At 37.7% G+C, this 17645-nt stretch overlaps 1 protein-coding gene across 7 annotated transcripts in view; it reads right to left on the reverse strand.

Moving 5' to 3' along the window:
* The window catches only part of NBEA (neurobeachin), a 652386-nt gene that overhangs the window by 53154 nt on the left and 581587 nt on the right, over positions 1-17645 (reverse strand). For all 7 annotated transcript variants that reach the window (XM_065901711.1, XM_065901709.1, XM_065901706.1 and 4 more), the window contains 2 exons: positions 16229-16348; positions 4781-4933 (listed from right to left, as the gene is read on the reverse strand). In XM_065901711.1, the coding sequence (XP_065757783.1) occupies positions 4781-4933; positions 16229-16348 (273 nt within the window). The remainder of the gene's footprint in view (positions 1-4780; positions 4934-16228; positions 16349-17645) is intronic.

Genomic DNA, 17645 nt, shown 5'->3' on the forward strand with positions numbered 1-17645 from the left:
CTTCCCAACCCAGCCATTGAACCCGAGTCTCTTGCATGTCCTGCATTAGCAGGCAGATTTTTTTTTACCACTGAGCTACCTGTGAACTGGAACTTATTACTTATCATAAAAATGTTTTATGCCATTTTCAGAAATGCACATGATTTATTTCTCATATTTTAGTTATAAAACTTATTCTTTTGGAGAGAGAAAGCAAATGTTTGAGAAATAGTTACCTTACCATATTATACACAATCCTTCTAGTTCCTAGTACACTGAACATTAAGGTTGATATTATGTTTACAGTGAATATTAAATAGATTTATTTTGAAGAAGCACTGTATTCAGAAAATAACAAGTGTTGAAGAGGATATGGAGGAACTAGAACAGTCATACATTGCTAGTAGGAATGTAAGATACACAATCACTTTGCAAACAGCTAATTTCTTATATAGCTAAACATAAATTTAACACATGACTCAGCAATTCTGCATTTTAAGTCTGAATTTTGCAATAAGGAGTTCATGATCTGAGCCACAGTCAGCTCCTGGTCTTGTTTTTGCTGACTGTATAGAGCTTCTCCATCTTTGGCTGCAAAGAATATAATCAGTCTGATTTCTGTACTGACCATCTGGTAATGTCCATGTGTAAAGTCTTCTCTTGTGTTGTTGGAAGAGGGTGTTTCCTATGACCAGTGCGTTCTCTTGGCAAAACTCTATTAGCCTTTACCCTGCTTCATTTTGTACTCCAAGGTCAAATTTGCCTGTTATTCCAGTTATCTCTTGACTTCCTACTTTTGCATTCCAGTCCCCTATAACGAAAATGACATCTTTTTTGGGTGTTAGTTCTATAAAGTCTTGTAGGTCTTCATAGAACTGTTCAACTTCAGCTTCTTCAGCATTACTGGTTGGGGCATAGACTTGGATTACTGTGAAATTTAATGGTTTGTCTTGGAAACAAACAGAGATCATTTTCTCATTTTTGAGATTGCACCTAAGTACTACATTTCATACTCTTTTGTTGACTATGTGCTACTCCATTTCTTCTAAGGGATTCTTGCCCACAGTAGTAGATATAATGGGCTCCAAAATCACTGCTGATGGTGACTGCAGCCATGAAATGAAAAGACACTTGCTCCTTGGAAGCAAAGCTATGACCAACCTAGACAGCATACTAAAAAGCAGAGACATTACTTGGTCAACAAAGGTCCATCTAGTCAAAGCTATGGTTTTCCCAGTAGTCACGTATGGATGTGAGAGCTGGACTATAAAGAAAGCTGAGTGCCAAAGAATTGATAGTTTTGAACTGTGGTGTTGGAGAAGACTCTTGAGAATCCCCTGGACTGCAAGGAGATCCAAGCAGTCAATCCTATAGGAAATCATCCCTGAATATTCATTGGAAGGATTCACGCTAAAGCTGAAACTCCAATACTTCGGCCACCTGATGTGAAGAACTGAGTCACTGGAAAAGACCCTGATGCTGGGAGAAATTGAAGGAAGGAGGAGAAGGGGATTACTGAGGATGAGATGGCTGGATGGCCTCACCGACTTGATGGACATGAGTTTTAGCAAGTTCCAGGAGTTGGTGATGGGAGGCCTGGCGTGCTGCAGTCCGTCGGGTCACCAATAGTTGGACACGATTGAGTGACTGAACTGAACTGAACTGAGCAATTCTATTGCTGGCTATAAACCCCAAAGGAAGGACAAAAACTTGTTCATATAGAGACGTCCATTGGAATGCTCATAGTAGCATTGTTCCTAACAGCCCAGAAGTGGAAAGAACCCAAAAGTTAATTAACTGATGAATGGATAAACAAAATGTGGAGCATTGTTACGAAGAAGAGGAACAAAGAATTGATATACACTACAACATGGATGGACCTCAAAAACTACGCTAAGTGAAAGATGTCAAACACAAAATAACACATATTGTATGGGTCTATTTCAGTAAAATATCCAGAAGAGGCAAATCAAGGAAAGTGAAAAAAGATTAATGGCTGTCTGGGGTTGGGGGTGGCACAGGCTCTTTCTGGGGTAAAAGCAATGTTCTAAAATTAGATTTTGGTGATGGTCACACAACTCTGTAAATATATTAAAATCATTAAATTGTACAAGTAAATTTATGATAAATAATGCTTTTTTTAAATTAAAAAAAAACCATATATAAGGTATTCCCACCTTACAGATGAGACATGTGAGGACAAAAGATATCTCATAATTTGCTCAGGGCAATGAAGCTAGTAAATGGCAGAGCTTAAATTCCACAGCCAGGGAACTTTTAAACCCTAAGTCAATCTCTCTCTAATATAAACACCTGGCACTTATTAATTATCAGTGCCCACATAAAAACCTGTGTTCAATCAGTTCAATCAACATCATGAGAAAGAGAAAAGTGGTCCAACAATTTTTGCTACTTTGCTTGCCTGAGTGAAAGATTTGTTTTACTTCACTAGTTTGGATCTAACTAGACAGTATGCTAAAATCCTTACTATCCCTATGTGATTCACTCAGCAAATATCTGGTGACTAAATACTACTGCAGCCACCAGGGCAGATATGACTGAGAAACTGAGAATCACTCAACTCGGACACCACTCAGTACACAGTGGGTTCTAGGGTTGAATTTGTAGATATAGTATCTTTACACTGATATCATAGTCAATATTTAAGTATGTGGGGCTTCCCTGGTGGCTCAGTGGTAAAGAATCCACCTGCAATGCAGGAGACATGAGTTTGATCCCTGAATCAGAAAGATCCCTTGGAAAAGGAAATGGCAACCCACTCCAGTATTCTTGCCTGGGAAATCCTATGGACAGAGGAGCCTGGTGGCTACAGACCACAGGGTCACAAAAGAGTCAGACACAACTTAGCAACTAAATGACGACAATAACAAATTCAAGTATGTAAGAATACTGTGGTAACAATGGACTACCTGTTCTAAAGATAAGCATAGATTCTTAGAAATACACATCGCTAAAGTATAAATCCTTCACATTAAAAAGATAAACTGAAGAGATAAATCTATGGCTCAAGAAGATAGTATATGTTGTAAAATTACAACATATATCCAAAAGTACCAATTTATAGATTGAGAAGTAAGAGAAATACTACAAAAAATTTAGGTACTACATGATATCACCTCACTTCCTAGGTGGCTCAATGGTGAAGAAATTGCCTGCCAATGCAGGAGACACAGGTTCCATCTCTGGGTCAGGAAGATCCCCTAGAGAAGGAAATGGCAACCCACTCTAGTATTCTTGCCTGGAAAATCCCATGGACAGAGGAGCCTGGCAGGCTACAGTCCACGGGGTCACAAGCAGTCGGACATGACTGAGCACACATGCATGTGTACAAGATATTACCTCAGGATGAGACTAGAGTATAGATTATCTATTTAGTAACTTTAAAGATAGGTTAAACGAGTCTTTAAACTGAGTCTACTGCCTCAGTACCAACTTTCTAGAATAAGTATACTGAAAGTAAAATATTTCTTGGAGACAGAAAAGATAGCTCTAAAATTGAAGGAAGCATGTGACTGACAGTGACAAAAAGAGACATAAAATCAGGGGTAGGAAAAAAACAAAGAAAAAAAAATCAGGGGTAGGGTAGAGCAAAGGATCATATACTTTCTGATCCTGTTTATGCAAAATATCCGGAAAAGGCAAATCTTTATAGAGACAGAAAGTAGATTAGTGGTTGCCAAGGGCTGGTTGGAAGAATGGGGAAATTGTGAGGATGCTAAAGGGAACTGGGTTTCTTTACAGGATAATAAAAATGTTCATAATTGACTGTGGTGGTGGTTGTGGAACTCTATGAGTAGACTAAAACCCGTTTTTTTTTTTTAAACTTTAAATGGTTGACTTGCATGGTATATGAATTATATCTGTGTGATATATGTGAATTACACAGCTCTTACAAAAGAAGGGACTCGGGGATATGTGAGATCCACTGTAATATGTGGGCATTATTTGAATTCTAATTCAAATAAATATACTGTCAAAACAAAATAAAACATATTTATGGGATAGCTGGAAAAAACTGGGAGTGAAACAGGGTTAAAAATATATTTTAGGTCATTGAGTTTATTGATCTAATTCTTCAATTGGCCAAGAACCAGAACAAGAACACTAGAGAGGCTGTTAGGTAAAACAGTTCATTCCATATAGCAAAACCACACTGAGACTAAAATCTACTTAAATATGGATAAATATACTAAAATCTATAAAATAACCACATGCAAACATTCTATCAATATCTACACATTCTTTTACACCAGACATCTGTCATACAGATTTAAAAAGCAATGGCATTTTCTGTCTAAGAACGTTTACAGTATGAGTGTTCTCTTAAAGTCAAGTGTATGATACTTTAAGATATGTTTCACAGCTTACAATTTCTCACAGACAAGTATGTTCTAAATGTACACTATTTTGTTTTGAATATTTTATGAGTGAAGAAAGAGAACAGATACAGCCAGTAGACAAAAATAAGGAATGGGCATTAACGTCAAGCATTTTAGAATATGTTGCATTAGTCAACAGATGCTCATCTGATTGTCTCCTCCTAAGGGAGCAAAAATAACTGAATTACCATTCCTTTATTAGTCCTCATGAAAGGAAAATGCACTTTACAATAAAGAAACTGTCTAAAGACAACTGTAAAATCCTTTCTTTCTTCTCAAAAAATTAACCTTGTATTTATAGATGTTAAATGAAAATTTGTTAATAGCTAAAAACATAATAAAACTACAGAATATTTTTTACTTTCTTGTGACTGATGAAGAAAAAACAAAATTGTTCTTACCATCCTGTTGATTCGTACAAAGTCTTCAGGTTTTTTTGCCCAAGGGGGAAGATCAACATCATTTACCACCACTTCATCTTCTCTGACTCCAAGGTTATATCCATTACTGTTGACAAACATCTCCGGAAGGTAATAGAATTCTGGAATTAGTTCCTGCCAGGAATAAAAAATGTAGCATATTAAACCACTTTAAAAATCAGTTGAACAGAAGTATTAATTTATAAAAACTATATAACAGAATTAATTTCTTCACTTAAATCCGGTATTTTACTACTTGATTCTATTCTTCATTTAATTTTCTTCAGATAAGAGCCTAAGAAAAGAAGATATTTTTCTTCTACAATATGCTTGACAATTTATAAAATTTTCAATCTTATCTTGCCACAGATTACTTAAGAGAAATGGGTTACAGAATCAACAATAGTTCCCAACAGTATTAGTAAATAAGTATATAAAGCCGTATCTACAAGTCTATGCTGTTCAACACACTTTTTTGAATACTATTAAAATACCAAAATTAAAAAAAAAAGTTTAAAATATTGCTCATATTGTTTAAAAACCATGTAGCATCTTCTACTTTTCTTTTTCACTCCACTGGCAATTATAATACATGATGTTCACGAAGAGACTCAGAGTTCCATTTTATAATTTGGCAAAATAAATTATTTTTATACCTACCACTAAAGAAAATTAAGAGATAATGCAACATAATAAGTTTTAAATATTCAGTACATGCCACTTGAATAGTAAATTCTTAAGTTGAATGCAAGGACAACTTGTGTTACTTAATGTATGTACATATGACATTAACAATTGGGTTCAAGGCAAACTTGTGTTTGATGCACAATGTCTAGTATGTGGTTTGTGTAAATTTAGAATAAATATGCTACAGAAACTGATTTCACAACCTTAAAAGTTTTTGTTGTCCTTTCTTTTAAAAAACAACTACAGGAAATGAAACCAAAAAACTACAGTTTTTATGTGTACCATCAAAAACACGAAAATTACTAATCTTTACAAATATCAAGATGAGGGTTAAATTAACTTTATACTGTGAAAATTATAAGAACATTTATTTGAGTAACATATCCAACATGGATGGCATAGTAACCAAAATTTGAATCTCACTATGGATACACAGGGATGCATAAAAACATTAAAAAAACCCAAACCCTCCCAAGCCACAAAAAGGAAAATAAAAACCCCACAAAACAAAGCAAGCAAGCAAGCAAACAAACAAAACAGAACAGACTCTGAGGTCTTCAAATAAACTGGATTCCTCAGTCCAAGAAATGCATACACATAAGCATTCTCTCTATGGATTCTCATACTAAAACCAACATTTATCTGCTATAGCATAAGAGAGTTATCATGTGAGCAAATCCTCTGTGAGAAATCGATCCTTATCCATTCTTATGATGATAAATGTGAACCATAAGAAAGACATAGTAATGTTTATTTCTCCAGCATGATGAGAGTTTGAACAGATTCACATAAATGAATTTTCTTTATAAGCAGAGCTTAGCCTTTTAAGAATCCATTTCTTCCATTTAAACCATTTAAACAGAAATCTCCAAAACCCATTACATAATCCCCAATATTTATTTATTCACGTAGTAAAGTTTGAATAACAGACGATGTGATGGGTACTAAGAAAACAAATAATGAACAGACACGGCCTCACCATTGAGTGATTCATATTCTGGCCTGTGGGGGCAGATATATGAAGTGGTGGTTACAATACACAATAATACACAATACACAATAATAATGAAAGAAGTACAAACAAGGTACAAGGGAGCAGGAAGGATAGAGCAGGAAACTCTGGGCAAGTCAGAAAAGATTACACTGGAGATCGGACATTGAGTTTGATAAAGATGGAGGAAGGGGCAGGAGGACCAGCAGAGAGTACTGCCAAGGAGCAGCAGGAACTGAGTATGGGCAGAGTGTAGGATATGCTAGGGGGCAGATCAAGATGGGGGAAGAGGTACATGGAGTCAGATGATGAAGGAAGGTTTATGTCCACCTAAGCTGTTTGGATTTTGTATTGCAATAATTTTAAAGAAGAGATACTGCTATGGTTACGTCTGTTTTAAGGCAAGACAGTAAGAGTCAAAGTGAAGAATAAAGGTGGAGAGGAGGGAGCTCAGGCATATAAAAAGGCATATAAAAAGGGTGGCTCCGACAGTAAAGAATCTGCCTACAGTGCAGGAGACCGGGGTTCAACCCCTGGGTCGGGAAGATCCCCTGGAGAAGGGAATGGCTACCCATTCCAGTATTCTCGCCTGGAGAATTCCATGGACAGAGGAGCCTGGTGGCTACAATCCACGGGGTCACAAACAGTTGGATACGACTGAGCGGCTAACGCTTTCACTGTTTGAGAAAACGAGGGAAATTAGTTCAAGATGTAGAACACTGCTATTTGAACGTTACCCGTTTTATATATGATACAGAGTAGAAGGAGCCTCCCAAATGGTCCCAAATGGGGAGAGGAATGAAAGCTCACACAGTTGCTCCATGTAGAGGGTGATTTATATGTAAGAGGAACACATAAGTCAGGAATTTCCCTTCTGTCTTTTGTTGGATGTTTGTGTTCATGTTCTGTGTCCAGAACTAGACTACATAAGCTTTCTTAAGGACCAAGAGGGATATGCTGTACATCCACATGGATATGGCAACATGATTTATATTTTTATTTAGACCGCCCAAAGAGTTTCAGTTTATCTTCAACTGTCTCTGTGCTCTCATGTTTTTCATACATATTATTTTCCATTGTTTCCTGTGGAATAGGGTCATAAAAAATATATGGTTATCATTAACCTACTTGCCTCTGTAATACTATTTAATATTTCACTGAATGTCATTCAATTATATCTGCAAAGGCATAAGAAGCCTAGGACTTTATATTAATAACAATTTGGGCAAAGCAGATTTTGAGCCTAATGTTGTGAGGTTTATATTTTGTTGACTCCCCCACAGCTTTTGGAGCTATACTCTGTACACAGCAGGTGCTCATTAAATATTAAACTATTGAAGATGCTAGACAAAGTTATTTTAATATCACTAGAAATCCTCTGGGGAATATGCAAATGGTTGGAAGAATGCTTCAAGATAGGAAAAAAGCCAATGGAGTACTCGATTAAACAAAAGAAAAAGGATGCACCTAGAAATAAAATCTGCACCTCCTGATAGGAAACTTTTGAAGCTTAAAAAACATTACCTTGTTTATTTTAGTTATGCTGAAAGTTTCAGAAGTGGAAAACAGTCCAATTTAAATTTAGGAAAAGTGATGAAACAGACCACCAGCCCAGGTGGGAGGCATGAGTCAAGTGCTCGGGCCTGGTGGGCTGGGAAGACCCAGAGGAATCGGGTGGAGAGGGAGGTGGGATGGGGGACCGGGATGGGGAATACGTGTAACTCTATGGCTGATTCATATCAATGTATGACAAAACCCACTGAAAAAAAAAAAATTTTAGGAAAAGTTGGTTTTAACAATGCCAGAAAAGTTGTAGCCAATCTGAAGAAGCGGAGGACCAGGTCCTTTTCATTTTAATGTGAGCACTCCAGAAAGAATGGGCTGGAAGCTGGCTGCCACCAAAGAGAACAAAGTGAGGCTGAGGAACCTCCACCCTGACGGTTATTTAGGGAGGGTTCGACAGGAACACTTGGGAAGGCTTGAATTGCGGCCAATCATGAAAAAGTAGGATCATCAGGGCCTTGGGGATGATCCTTAAGTGAGACATTTCCTCCACTCTGGTCCTCATCTGGCTGACCAGACCATGGTCATAAATTAGGGTGTTAACTAAGATGTTGGTGTAAGCTCTTGGTGGCTTGACGTTTGACAGGATGAAGAAACCGTCCCCGAATCACTCTGCCAGTTACTTTTGGTTTTTTAGGATACAGATTAAAAAAAAACAAAAAACACAGACACATTTTAAAGCAATATGAAAAATTCCTGAGGCACAGCATATTTGCAAAGCCTTGAAGCTCCAAAAGACCAAAGTTGCAGAGCTGGGGAAATTTTTTTTTCTTTTCTTTTCTTTTTTTCCCTGAAGGGGAAGAAAGAGAGAGTAAACCACAAAAAGTCTATAGAGAAGTTGCCAAAGTAGCTGAGTGGGTGCAAGTTTTCATGCCTCGATTTTATTGTTTTAAAATTTTGTTTCAAACAGCATTTTGATTTTAAATTTAATACGTAAATACAAGGCATTCGTACATAATTTATGCTCACATTTATATTGCTTAAAACATTTGTTTATTTTTAAAAATTTCATGAATAAGAGAGTTTCATCATTGAGATTCAAATGTTAGGTCCAAGAAGATAATAATCACTATGTCTGGGCTCCAAGACAAGCAAGGGCTGAAATGTCACATCTGGTCATTCAATCTTGAAACAGCAGGAATTATCATTTGTATCTTACTGTGTCATGCACTGTTCTAAGAACTTCACATCTTTCTCTTAATCTTCACAAAATCTTCCTAAGGCAGGTATCCTCGTTCTTCCCACTTCGTAGAAATGAACACTGAAGTTAAGTGATTTGCTAATAACTATACTGCAAATAGGTGATAAAGAGAAGCCAAGCCCAAACACATTAGATCCAGGTCCCTGCGCTTACATTCTGTTTTTCCTTTTAAAGCAGTAACAACTCTGTATGACTTCATTCTGTTTTAATTTTCTGTGTAGCAAGTCTCCTTTTCTTTCTTTTTTTAAAAATTTACTTATGCTCCCGAGTCCTACTGTGATGGAAATTCCATAGAAAAGGATCTTGTCTCTCTTGCTCACCTGTTCACCACTGACTTGTAAGAATGGTGCCTGATGTATAAAAATGGTACTCAGTACATATATTTGGAATGAAAAATTAATAGTTCATTGCGGTATGTTCATTAAATCCTGAATTTTTGCCATGAAATAGTGGTAAAAAGTTTTGAAAGCTGTGGTTTTCAAACTGTGTTGGTTAAAGCAGTCACCTCAGGGGTACCAGCCAGTTGTAGTGAAAGGGAAGGCTGGCAGGCTGGCGGTTTGGGGACCGTCCCTTCCAGTGGGCAGGTGAGACTTTTCTGTGCATTGGGATCAAATCATTCTGAGTTGAGATCCAGACTTCTTGCCAACCTGGGCAAGTTTCTTAAGCTTTAAGAAAAAAACAGCTCTTGATATACAAAATTGTGAGGTGACAGCAACTAAATCACAGTTTGGATGTGAGGACTAAATGGGGGCTACATGTGTGCAACAACACATTTCATAGCTTTATGCAAAACACATTTTTGAAGCTACTCACTCAGTTGATAGTTTATCCAGTATCAAAGTATATCCTGTAATCAGGTTTTTTTTTTTATTTTTAAAGCTCTGTCACTTTGGATATTTTATGTTTTTTTTTTTTTTTTTCAGATTTTATTTTATTTTAATTTTTTTTGTATTCTTTTTTTTTTTTTAAATTAGTTGGAGGCTAATTACTTCACAACATTTCAGTGGATTTTGTCATACATTGACATGAATCAGCCATAGAGTTACACGTATTCCCCATCCCGATCCCCCCTCCCACCTCCCTCTCCACCTGACTCCTCTGGGTCACTGGGTCTGGACCCAGTGGATATGTATGTTTGAATGGATATCTATGTAGACATTTCAGATGGTTTAAACATTTTTATCAAATATTTAGACTAACTTATATGTTACCTAAGCTAAGCAGATATATAAGTTACTTGCACTTCAGATTTTGGTTTTGTCCAAATGCACAATCAGATTCAACAGAATGGTATAAACCAAACTGAAACTTACAAATTTCTGAGAATTAGTAATTTACAAAGTTTTTTTCAACCATCCCTGTAACAGTCTCTCCCATCCTGCCTGCTATCTGGCACGTCCATTTTACCAATCCTCCCACAAAGAGGTGGACTCTATTATCCCTCCCTCTGAAAACAGGCTGGCTAATTTCAACACAGAATGGGACAGGATGACACCCCAGGGCTTCCACAGATGCCTAAGACTTAAGAGGCTTGGCAGCCTCCTCGTTTGTTTCCTGAGAAGCCAACCATCAGATAAAACCATGTGGATGCCATATGACTGGAAAGATTGTATGGACAGACAGACAGTCCTGGACAGTCCCTGACCACTTCATCAGCTCAGATGAGGCACAAAACATGAGAATAAAGCCATCTTGGCCCGGCCAAGCTTCTTCAGCTCTCACTGAAGCACAGACCCGAGTGGTTTCTGCTCAGCTTTAACTCCAATTTCATGATGGTCAGTAAATAACAGTTGATGTTGTTTTGAGATGGGTTTGGGGTCATTTGTTACACAGTGATAGGAAACTGAAACAGAAATTAATGCCTTGGAGTGGAGTCCTGAAGTAATAAAAACATGTCGCACTGGCCTCGGGACAGGCAGGAAGCAGAGGCTGGAAGGATGGAGGTGAGGAGGTGAGGAGACTGTTGGAGGCAGGTCAGTCAGGAAGTTGCTATTGGAAGCAGGAGAAAATCAATGCATGGTTTGCAGTGTGGGAAAAACTAACTTGATGCATGCCTGCAATCATTTCAAAGACAGAAAAAGATCTAAAGAACTTGTGCTTCTGGTTCAGGATATTTCTAAGCAGAATGTCAAACTACTGGCTTCTTTTAATAGTATTTGTTGTTGTTTAGTTGCTCAGTTGTGTTCGACTCTTTTCCGACCTGATTGATGGACTGAAGCCCGTCAGGCTCCTCTGTCCATAGGCTTTCTCAGACAAGAATACTGGAGTGGGTTGCCATTTCCTACTCCAGGGGATCTTCCCAACCCAGGGACTGAACTCACATCTCCTGCATTGCAGGCGAATTCTTTACTGCTGAGCTACCGGGAAAGCTCCTTTACTAGTACATGGATAAAGTATTATGAGCTATGGTAGAATCTGCTCAGATTTAAAGCAGTACTTAGAGAAACACAGGGGCCTAGGACAATCTTGTCAGATTCTCAAAATTAAAAAGTTCAGACAAGGATATACTAAGGTGCTGTAAGTAAAATATAGCCATAGGTAAAAGGGTACCTGTGAAACCCTTTCTAAGTGTTCAGGAAAATTTAAGATGGTGGTTTGCAGGCCCACTGGGCCACACAAAAGGATTCCAAGATTCTTATGAGCATGACCAAGGGCATCCTATTCACAGCCTGCAGTAGGGATGATCCTTCTTGAAAGAACTGGTGAGCAACAGTTTTTTTATGATAGTGAACTATAATTTGATACACAGAAAAAAATCCACAAGTTTTTAAAGTTGCTGCATCAACTTGGGCAAAAGAGGGTTTGGCCCCAACTTTCTGTGACCAGGAGTTGCTGTGTACCTTCCACACTTCCCCCTTTCTGAACAGAGTATCTGTTGAGGTTTACTTGTTCCTGTCTCACCTCTGGGGGCTGAAAGTACATGGGATACTTGTCTTTTTATCTTCCAGATCTCCAAATTAGGATTTTCTGCACCTCATGTGTATCTGGACCTGGTAAAGGCCATCAGCTACTAGATTTTGAGCCTGACCCAATAATGGGATGAGACTGTGGGGGATAAGCTGAGTATATTTTGTTTGTAGGAGGAATGTGAATTGTGACTGGAAAGAGGACTTAAGTACATTTTTTTCAAAGTTGACCACAACAATCCCATCAACCTCCATGGACTTCTGAGGTGTGACTTGGCTGCTCACTTCATGGGGAAGTGGAGCTCATTTATCCTGTCCCTTGACTTGGGCTGGCCCTGTGACTTGCTTTGGCCAAAAACAATGCTATGGAGGTAGCAGTATGTGACTTCCAAGCCTAGGCATTAAGTGGGTTTTGCAGCTCCTGTTTTTTATTCTCTTGGTAGGGAGACACCATGAAAAAAATTGTGATGGTATTCCCAGACAGACTATACAAAAAGAGAGAGGACCAGCCAGTCCCCATCAGCTCCAGCCATCCTTGCTAAGGCACCAGGCATGTGAGGGAAGTCATCTTGAACTTTTCAGACCCAGAGGAGCCAACCAATTTGACCCCACATGGATCAAGGACAAGCTGTACCTGATGAACCTTATTCTATTGCTGAACTCAGAAAATAAATGATTGCATTAAAAAAATTTTTTTAAGTCACTAATTTTGAGGGGTGGTTTGTACACAGCAATAAATGATTAGAGTATGACTTGATCAGTCAATTACTCCAAACTAGTCAATGTGGCCGGCTTCCTAGGCGGCACTAGTGGTAAAGAACCCACCTGCCAATGCAGGAGACATCAGAGACATTGGTTTGATCTCTGGGTCAGGAAGATCTCCTGCAGGAAGGCATGACAACCCATTCTAGTATCCTCCCCTGGAGAATCTCATGGACAGAGGAGCCTGGCGAACTACAGTCCATAGGGTCGCAGAGTTGGACACGACTGAAGAGACTTAGCACCAGCCGCTATGGCTGGGCATGATTGTGAGATCATGCAGAAAAACCAAAGCAGTGGACCACCCAACGGACAGAGCAGTGGGGATAGCCGAACAGCCCTCAGGGCCAGTTCTGGCTCCCTCTTTACCTGCTGTGTGAACTTAGGCAAGTCACTTAACATCTGTGAACCTACTTTATGGAAGAGGGATAATGATTTCTACCTTATGCTACTGTTTTGAGGACTGTATCAAATAACCAAGAAAAGAGCCTGTCTGAAAACTATTGAGAATCATTCGAGAAGAATGCACTCCCCTGTTACAACTGGTAAGTGCGCTCCTACAGGGTCACTTAAGGCACCAGCTTGCCTACTTAAAATAACAGCTCTTCTGTTTACTCTCTTCCCATTGATAGATTTCTGCTAATCAGCTTCTCTTTAAGGAAAGAGGCCAAGTGGTTTAAAATTTCCTAAATGAAAAATAGTGCAGAAAGATACCAAATATTATTAAAGAAGTGGCAAGATGAATATTACAACAGGCATTTTGTGTTTGTAAATTTGATTTCTAGTATGTTTTAACAGCTATACTAAAACCCCATGGTACAGTTAATAGTATTATACGTGTCCCTCAATAATAAGAAAATATCCTCAAAAAGAATTTCTAATTTACAAGCTTATGACAAGTTCAAGCTGCTGAGAAATTGGACTTGAAAGTATTTCTTAGAATGATAGAAGACCACTATTAACACTATCATAATTGTATACCTATTGCATCAAATCTGACATTCCAGTTTAATATATTTTGCTGAGAGAGCATACTATTTTATGGCTTCCTAGTGAAATCAAATCTAACCCAGACGTTTTCACTTTTCTAATATAATTCACTGCAAGGTTTTAAAGCTGCCGTCTCTTTTCTTCCTTTTTTCCAAAGATTGATGCCCTGGCATTCGTTAATTCCACAAGAGCTCATAATGGGTCAATGAGTCAGTGGTGAGCACCTCCATTAACTGTATTAATTTACACTATGTCACCTTAATGACATTTTGTCACAGCTCCCTTTTCTGACATCTGCATAGCTATTCAAAAGTAATATAACAACTTTTGAAGGCATTAAGGAAAAATTAGTATAAGAACTTCAGTAAGTTGAATGTCATTGTTACCAAGACTATGCTAGAGGAGAGAAATAAAAAAAAAAAGTAAAAATGAACTGGTCTGACTTAACTTGTAAGACCTCTCTTCAGAGAGGTCACTTCACCACAGCTCCTTCTCTGCCCAGCTTGCGCTCATTACCGCAGGACAAGAACGACGCTAACAAAGAGAGAATAAAACCATTCCCTTTGTCCTAGTTCTCTTTTATACAAGACCTTAAATCTACATTAGGAGATACTGCAGAAGCATTTTTCTTTAGAAATATAAAACCACTGGTCCTGAGACTGACATGTAACTAGGGGAGATATCTGGTGATCAGAAGAATCAATAAAATTCTTAGGATAGAAGGTAAAGCCTAAAACTCTACCTACATACATAAATTAGGATGACTGACTTGTGTGTGGGCTTGTGAGGGTGAATGTTTGAATTAAGTTGAAAAACCGAGTTTCCGTTTCCTGATGATGTCGAGTCAAGAAAATCGTGTCAAGAAAAGCATTTTCACTTGAAAGTTTGATATAATATGGACACAGCTCTGAACTAAGAAAGTTAATAATCTTACATATGATAGAAAGCCTTAAAATATAGATAAGAATATTTAATTCACATTTAAAATAGCTATTGAATGCTTTTTAAAGATACTGTGTTAGTTCTAGAAGGCTACTGACTCCCCATTTTATATTAATTCTCAAAAAAATTATTAAATAAGAAATGGATTCTCTTCTTGATATCATTCATTGTAAATCAATTTAAATGATGGTTTATGGATCTTTCAGAGTTGGATTCCTTAGTGAAATCATAAGTTTGATAGAAGGAAAATATGGACCTTCAGAGTTTCATATAGTAAGAATGCATGTTAAATTATCCTATTTCCAAATGTGAATACATTGTACATATAAACTAATATTCATTTATGCAAACTCTGATAGTAACAAATAAGACACATAAAGATGCTACAGATTACTTGGATCCATTCCTTTTGTTTTCTGCTTTGAAAGAAACTAAATGAAAGTTGTACTCATCCAATTTCTTGTAGTTCAGTAACACTGTAACTGCCTTTAAAAAATGTTTGCAATAGATAAGCACAAATATGTAAATGATAATTTTTACTTTAATTCACTACCTTTTGTTGGATTAAAACACTAAATGGAATGATACTATAATATTTGTATATTCAGCAGCATGAGTGGAAGAGATGAGAAAAATTTGAAGAAAAAGAGATTAAAATAAGAAACGTATACCTATGTAATAACTGGATCATTTAATCTTATCGGAAAAAAATGAGGAAGAAAATGAAGAACAAATGTATTTTAATGTTTTGAATAAGACTATTTTTTGAAAAATGAAAGTCCACGTAAAGGAGTAAATACATCTTTATATTCACCAATAGGTAAGCAGTAGCAACTGTTAAAATGACTCTGCTCTCCGGCTGGTCCAGGATATGGTGTGTGTGTTGGTTTAATCTAATGTGTATTGTTGCGTAGTATCCCCAGGCACAGTCAAGTAAAAGCTAAGGCTGTACAGAAAAGCCTACATTTTAAATGGGTCTTGTCATTAATGCTTTATTAATTGCCCCAGGCTACGTAAACCCTAAGCTGGGCAAGCTATAACAATATGACACATTAAGGTCAAATCCAATTCCTGCTGTGTTTTCTGGAATGGGCCAAATATTGAGTTAACAGCAGGAAAGGCAATTTATGGGCTTTTCTTTCCATCTACCGATTATTTGATCTAAATTAGATGGGAATTTTTTAAAAATAACAAAAACATCTTAACTGAATAATATAAAAGAACCTTGAGTCATTTTCTGTGCACTCAAAATTATTTTCAAGTCCCTTTTAGGTGTACCACATAATTTTTAAAATATGGAACAAAGCTGCAGAATAAAGTATCTTATACACCCACTTAAATCAAAATTTCAATGCATTTTGAAATTAATATCAACAAATAAAAGAGCTTACCTTTACATCAGAAGTGTCTCTCTGACTAGTTCTCCAAGACCTTGCGACAGACGAGAAAGTTCGATTAGGATGGTCAAATTTTCCATCATTTGCATTGAGGAAGAAGGTTGTGAAAGGTTCCTGAGCAAAGAAAAAAGAAAAGAAAAGTCAATAATTTGACCCTTCTGAACACAACTGTTCTCTTTCTTTGTGAAACACGACTTTTTGGAAACCCTTTTGAGGTGGAAACCCTTTTGAGACCCTTTGGACCCTGTTTTTTGAGGCAGGATCCTGTCAGGAGGGGCTGGTCTGAGTCACTCTGGGTCGCTGAATCACCTGTCACTCTGCAACCTTGGCAGCTTATGTTGCTTCTTGCCCTTCGGTCTTCTGATTTATAAAATGATGGAGTTCTAGTGCTCTATGATTTTATGACGAATGACTCTGCATTGCTGTCAACATATAACTCAGATCTTCTTTCTCATAACTAAGGCCACACTGCAATAAGAAAATCTCTCCGACACTATGGTGTGAAAATTGCATAGGGGATGTCCATCTTAGACTACCTGAAAGTCTCCTAAACTTACTATATTATGACCTGATGTTTTAAAAATGCAAATCTCCTTGACTGAAATCTTGCCATAGCTTTTCAGAGCTCTTAGGAAAAAGCAGAAACTATTTGATTTGTCTTAAGAGAGCCTGAGTGATATGGAACCTGCTTTAACTCTTTATCTCTTGCCATTCCCTTATTCACATCCTAAGGTCTTGCCATGTTGGTCTCATTTCTCGTCCTCTGTATGGGATATTTCCTCTGCCTGCTACAAACTTAACCCTCTACCTCATCATCCTGACTTAGTTAAGCTCTTCTTATCCTTTAAGCCTCAGCCCAAGATGTTGTTTCCTTCTGAAAGACCTCCCTTGATTTGCCAAGCCCTCCAGTATGTTCAAATGGTAACATATATTTCCTCAAACACATCCCTGAAGAATTTGTGACTGTTTTTGAAACTGATTTTTAAACATTTTTTACTGGGGTATAGTTGCTTTTTAATCTTGTGTTAATTTCAGCTGTACAACAAAGTGAATCAGCTCTATGTATATGTATATCCCCTCCCTCCCACCCCATCACTCCACCCCATCCCACCCCTCCACCCCACATCCAGGTCATCACAGAGCACTGGGCTGAGCTCCCTGTGCTATATACAGCAGCTTCCCACTAGCTGTTTACACAGGACACACGTCAATCCCAATCTCTCAATCAGCCCCCCTTACCCTCACGTCCACCTTTCTGTTCTCTATGTCTGTATCTCTGTTCCTGCCCTGCAAATAGGTACACCAGTACCATTTTTTAGATCCCATATACATACGTTATTATATGATATTTGTTTTTCTCTTTCTTGTCCATCTTTCCCACTATATGAATAGGTTCCAATGCTCCTTGGAA

This window comes from Muntiacus reevesi, chromosome 11, assembly GCF_963930625.1.
Source record: "Muntiacus reevesi chromosome 11, mMunRee1.1, whole genome shotgun sequence".
Classification (NCBI taxonomy): domain Eukaryota; kingdom Metazoa; phylum Chordata; class Mammalia; order Artiodactyla; family Cervidae; genus Muntiacus; species Muntiacus reevesi.